The following is a 6,408-nucleotide window of genomic DNA, read 5'->3' as shown; positions in this document are numbered from 1 at the left end:
CGTGAACGTCAGCTCATCACTGAAGTGCTGAACATTTCCAAATGGTGGTAATTTGCACATTTCCTGTATAATTCCTAGCACTTCTGTTGCATGAAAACATGCGGAAATCTTTTACTAGACAAAAAAATGACAAATTTGTAGAGGAGATCAAGTAAAGAAAGACAGACTCCGTTGAACCAGGAGTTTTTAGGGATGCAGAATTGGTTCAATAGATTTTCAATAAACTGACAAATTGCAGTAAATCATCAGCTGTTAATGGAATCAAATCAACAGATTTAATGATTATATTTTAATTATTTTCCAACAACAGCATTATCGCTTTTCTTACACCTCCATAATCTGGCAACTCCCATTTTATTTAATTGAGAAACAAAAACGTTTCTAGTTACATTTAATGTTCATGCAACAAGTTAGTTCCTGTTGTCAGTTATGTTATAGCAGCTTTAATAAAAACACGTACAATATAACGGATTAATGAATGTATCCTTGCGGAACATCTCACCATTTTTCTTTATTAATCAACACCACACTATTTTTATTTACTGCCAATAACACTTAAGTTTCCTGTGAATGAGCTGTTACTATGGAAACAATAAGGTATAAATACAGTATATAAACCATGACACGCTAATTAAGCTGTCGAAATAAGTCTTTTTACAGCCCGTAGTTACAAATATGTGTAATAATAGCAGCTTCCTGATAAAATACTTACTTATAAAATATATACATTTGCTCGATACAAAACATTCTTCGATGAGGTTTTTTGTGATGATGATGATGATGATGGTGATGTTGATGATGTTGATGATGTTGATGATGATGGTGGTGGTGATGATGTTGATGATGACGATGATGTTGATGACAATGATGATGATGATGATGTTGATGATGATGATGTTGATGACAATGTTGATGATGTTGATGATGTTGATGATGATGTTGATGATGATGATGATGATGATGATGATGATGATGATGATGATGATGTTGATGATGATGTTGATGATGTTGATGATGTTGATGACAATGATGATGATGATGATGTTGATGATGATGATGATGTTGATGACAATGATGATGATGTTGATGATGTTGATGATGTTGATGATGATGTTGATGATGATGATGATGATGATGATGTTGATGATGATGTTGATGATGTTGATGATGATGTTGATGATGATGATGATGTTGATGATGTTGATGATGATGTTGATGATGTTGATGATGATGTTGATGATGATGATGATGATGTTGATGATGATGATGATGTTGATGATGTTGATGATGATGTTGATGATGTTGATGATGATGTTGATGACAATGATGATGATGATGATGTTGATGATGATGATGTTGATGACAATGTTGATGATGTTGATGATGTTGATGATGATGTTGATGATGATGATGATGATGATGATGATGATGATGTTGATGATGTTGATGATGATGTTGATGATGTTGATGATGTTGATGACAATGATGATGATGATGATGTTGATGATGATGATGATGTTGATGACAATGATGATGATGTTGATGATGTTGATGATGTTGATGATGATGTTGATGATGATGATGATGATGTTGATGATGATGTTGATGATGTTGATGATGATGTTGATGATGATGATGATGATGGTGGTGGTGGTGGTGGTGGTGATGATGTTGATGATGATGTTGATGATGATGTTGATTATGTTGATGATGATGATGTTGATCATGATGATGGTGGTGGTGGTGATGATGATGTTGATGATGTTGATGATAATGATGTTGTTTATGATGATGATGTTGAGGATGTTGATGATGATGTTGATGATGTTGATGATGGTGGTGGTGGTGATGATGATGATGTTGATGATGTTGATGATGGTGATGATGATGATGATTATGATGACGATGATGACGATGATGATGTTGATGATGATGATGATGATGATGATGATGATGATGATGATGATGATGATGATGAATCCTCCTGTACTAAGGCCAAGTAGAAAAAAACAAAACAAAGAAAAAATACAGCAGACAAACTCCTGAGAACCAGCAGCGCGGATCAGACGCCACCATGTATGAACAGATAAAACAAATTTATTCAGTCGTAAAGATGACTGCAGTGCATTTCCACATGGAGAACTACGCTAATCCGGCACCATAAACATGCCACTGACTTAATACTGCAGCAGGAACCGGGAAAGATTTAACTCCTGCTGGACGGAAGAAAAGAAATAACACAGGAGCCGCGGATGAAATATTGCTGATGATGTGAAATAAGACAAAATAAATACCACTGCTTGAAATGTGGGGTGAGAATCTGATTACAGGAAGGCTGACATTATACAGAATAAAGGAAATGAGAGAATCGTGTTTTGGGATTTATTTTGATGAATCACACTGAAATAAGATCTTAATTTGATTTATTTTATAATTTTACTTTTTAACAAAATGTTTTCAGCAGACACTTTAATCTGAAAAAATGAGGTAATATCCAGTCCAAAGAGTTCGGGTTTTTGCTCAATGTTCTTCGTGACAGATTTAAACAACCCTCTGTTCTCATAAAGCGAAGATTATATGACAGTAAATCTAATAATTATTGCGTATGAATTTAAATCTGCTGTCAAACAACAATAAGCCGGAGCTCCATCTCTAAAAGGCACTGCACTGTGAAAAACTCTTAAAAGAGACGAATCCCGGGAACACTGGGCGTGAGGCGGAAACACATCCAGGAAACATATCCAGGAAACACGTCCCGGGAACACGTCCCGGAAACACATCCCAGAAACACGTCCTCGAAACACATCCCAGAAACACATCCAGGAAACACATCCAGGAAACACATCCCGGAAACACATCCCAGAAACACATCCAGGAAACACGTCCCGGAAACACATCCAGGAAACACGTCCCGGAAACACATCCCAGAAACACATCCAGGAAACACGTCCCGGAAACACGTCCAGGAAACACGTCCCAGAAACACATCCCAGAAACATGTCCTCGAAACACATCCAGGAAACACATCCCAGAAACACGTCCCGGAAACACGTCCAGGAAACACATCCAGGAAACACATCCCAAAAACACATCCCAGAAACACGTCCTGGCTTTATGACGTCATACACTTTCACACCATGAAGCTATCTAAACTTCCAGCTTGTTTTTTTTTGGGAGGTGAGAGGAAATCAATACACACACAGAGAGACACACAGTACCTTCAGCTCTGGATGGAACCTGGGACAATGTTGATAAAATAGCAAAATACTTTATATTAGCATTTTATTATTTTTTTCATTGAAATTCTCAGACCGTGTGTCAGGCCACGAAAGAAAAAAGTGAAATGTTGATAGTTACATGGATAGAAGAAGATAAGATAAATGATGTACAGGTGCATCTCAAAATCATCACAATTAAAAGTACCAAAGACTTAAACTGCTTCAGTCGGTGTGTACTGAATTTCTACAATACACGTGTTTCACTATTTGAGTTAAATTACTGAAATAAATGAACTTTTCCACGACCTTCTAATTTATTGAGATGCATCTGTGTACATATATATATATATGTTTTGATTTTGTTTTTTGTTTATTAGGTCCTTTCTGCTTTTCTGCTCAGAGACGAGTCGCGCTCTCGGGTCCCCAGATGGTCATATGAGGTAATTGCACCAGTCAAGACATCACGACTTTCTTTGCTTGGAGACAACAACAGCATCACCTTGAAACCAGCGTCTCATCCTCCTACGAGCTGGAGTTCCTTAAAGCAAAGTCAGAGTCATGGCTCAGAGAGATGGAGAGAAGGAAAGGAGAAGAGAGGAAAAGTGGGTGGTTAAGGTGATAAAGATGGTAAAGTTGGAGCCAAAGGGTAGATATGTAACTGTAGGAAGGTGGAGGGGAAGGGGGGAGTTGTAATAGGGGCATGAAGCCTCCTACAAGTATAAAAGCGCTGAAGGGTTCAACAACACAGCGGAGTGACCATCATCAGCCCCCTACGTACTATAATCCAACATCCAAGCTACTAACACAACCACACAACAACACAACAAGATAATGTACTACCGCTACTCTACAAAAACCGCAACAGGAGTGTAAGATTGTAAAAGTAACAATAAGAAGATAAAAAATATATTTTAATACGCTGTATGAAAAAAAAGATTAAGCTGGGTTAGGAAACAAGATTAGGTCGTGTTTACGAGGAGTGTGTGTGAGTGTATTAGCACCCGGACATGAGCATCCTCATCCTCATCCTCATCTTCATCCTCAGTGTTGAGAAGTGAAGATTTATCCGAGCCACATGCGTCCATCTGAAATGGAAAAAAGAAAGGAATTATTTATTTATTTCATTGACGTTTCTGTCGATTCTGTCTTGATACCCGATCCTATCTTGATTAGATATTCGTGTGTATATACTGATCGTTACTGTTCCTACTGATTAAGATATTCCAGTGTAACACTTTTCCTTAATGCCTAGAGACTAAAAAAAACAACTCTACAGTCTGGATTTATTCCTCTGATATTTAAACCAAAGCGAATGAAATAAGGAAAGAAACACGCAAGCGTGTGTTGATACAGGAAAACGATCCACCATACGCAGCATCCGCTGTACCGAATAAGCTGTTACTACGGAAACAAACACGTATTAAAGTGTCAGAGAGCGTGTTAATATAATCCTGTGTTTACTGTCAGAGCTGCTGTTACAGGAAATTAATCGACACCTGTCGACCAATCAGAATTCAGCAGCGCTGCGATATTAACATTTCAGTATTATTTCAGTTCCCGTGGCTGAACATGTTCCGAGGGAAGTCGTGGCCTAATGGTTAGAGAGTCTGACTCCTAACCCTAAGGTTGTGGGTTCGAGTCTCGGGCTGGCAATACCACGACTGAGGTGACCTTGAACAAGGCACCGCACCCCCCAACTGCTCCCCGGGCGCCGCAGCATAAATGGCTGCCCACTGCTCCGGGTGTGTGTTCACGGTGTGTGTGTGTTCACTGCTGTGTGTGTGTGTGCACTTTGGATGGGTTAAACGCAGAGAACAAATTCTGAGTATGGGTCACCGTACTTAGCTGTATGTCACGTCAGGTCACGTTCTTCTTATACGTCTCATCGCACCACACACACTTATTTTTCTGTAACTTCACACATCCACGTGTTTTGTTCCACGTGCCGACGTCTTACAGGCTACCTTTAAAACGCCGCTCGTTATCCGCGTTCAGGATCTTAATGACCTCTTTTTTAAATCTCGCCGTGTTTCAGACGGTGTTTTTTTTTTTTTTTTATAAAAACAATGATTGAATGATGATACGCAGCGCCTCGTCCATTAGTTTTGGGCCTTTTCAGTTCCTCTCATCTCTTTCAGAAAGCGTCTCTTTTTGTGATTCGTTCTGACTTTGATAAGATTCAAACTGACACAGGTTATATTTAATGGATTAATCAGAGAGACAGAGAGAGAGATGGAGAGAGAGAGAGAGAGAGAGAGAGAGAGAGAGCTTTCACACCTTTTTTCTTTTCACAACTTGTAAGAGCTCGCATCTTTCCTTTTTTTTTACCTGACTGGAAAGAGATATGCATTAAGGACACAATGTCCTGGACGACGCTTGTAACTTATTCTCTAAGCCCCTATTCTCTATTTTTTTCGGAGGATGCAGATTGAAAAACTCTTTCTATCGTCCTGCCCTAATTGATAGCATGATTAGGTAAGACAACATGAACAGAGTCACGGTGACAGCGACCTCCAAACCAAATCCATTACCATGCGATTGTTAGCATTTCCATTTCTGCTGATTCACCAGGTAGAAGCCTTTATCCGGCAAAATGTGATCCGACAGCAGACTTGAAAAAAAAAAGGGTATAAGATTTAGAAAGAATGAACAGAGTCCGAGTTAAAGGAAAAGGCTGAAGTGGGACCACAAGAAAAACAGCCCTTTTCTGGTTAGTATTAATACTGTTTTATTTCTTTTTGCAGTATTAAACAGTATCTAGGATTGAAAGTAGAGCTTTAGGATCAGTCTTGAGTCTCTAAATATCTTCATCTGTGAGTTTATATATATATATTATATATAATTATATTATATATTATTGGGACAGTTTTTGTTTTTTTGTTGTTTTTTTTTAAGTTCTTGAACTCAACACAATTTTGATCTCAACCTCATTGCTGCTGTGTTCAACTTAACTGTGAAGTAACAAGTTAGAACTAGATTTATAAAGTTTGTCGCAACAAACTTTGATGTTGGCTTTGACGAGGCAGGTATTTGCAAAGGCCGGTGCTTTTTGGAGGCAAGTGGACATAAGGGTCAGTGTTACATTTGGAGGGAAGTGCACATAAAACTTGTGAAATCTAGTGGAGCACTAGGGTGCCAAAACATTTGGAGGCAAGTGGAGACGAGCATGTGACATCATCCGAAAACCTGT

The 6,408-nt window shown here is 38.6% G+C and overlaps 2 protein-coding genes across 2 annotated transcripts; one reads left to right on the top strand and one right to left on the bottom strand.

Moving 5' to 3' along the window:
• Window positions 1-919: 919 nt before the first annotated feature.
• LOC132862780 (uncharacterized protein DDB_G0271670-like) lies at window positions 920-2,062 on the bottom strand (the record flags this gene model as incomplete). Its single annotated transcript, XM_060895019.1, is given in 2 exon segments — window positions 920-1,517; window positions 1,887-2,062. Coding segments are annotated over 2 exon segments (774 nt in total), but the record flags the coding sequence as incomplete, so codon positions are not given.
• Window positions 2,063-2,113: 51 nt separating this feature from the next.
• Window positions 2,114-3,118, top strand: LOC132862546 (apidaecins type 14-like). Its single transcript, XM_060894607.1, has 2 exons — window positions 2,114-2,155; window positions 2,660-3,118. The coding sequence occupies exons 1-2, from the start codon at window positions 2,114-2,116 to the stop codon at window positions 3,116-3,118; spliced, it is 501 nt and encodes a 166-aa protein (XP_060750590.1).
• Window positions 3,119-6,408: the final 3,290 nt, after the last annotated feature.

Source organism: Tachysurus vachellii, chromosome 19 (assembly GCF_030014155.1).
Source record: "Tachysurus vachellii isolate PV-2020 chromosome 19, HZAU_Pvac_v1, whole genome shotgun sequence".
Taxonomy (NCBI): domain Eukaryota; kingdom Metazoa; phylum Chordata; class Actinopteri; order Siluriformes; family Bagridae; genus Tachysurus; species Tachysurus vachellii.
Note: the sequence above shows the minus strand (reverse complement) of the source record. Positions and strands in the feature narration are given on the sequence as shown.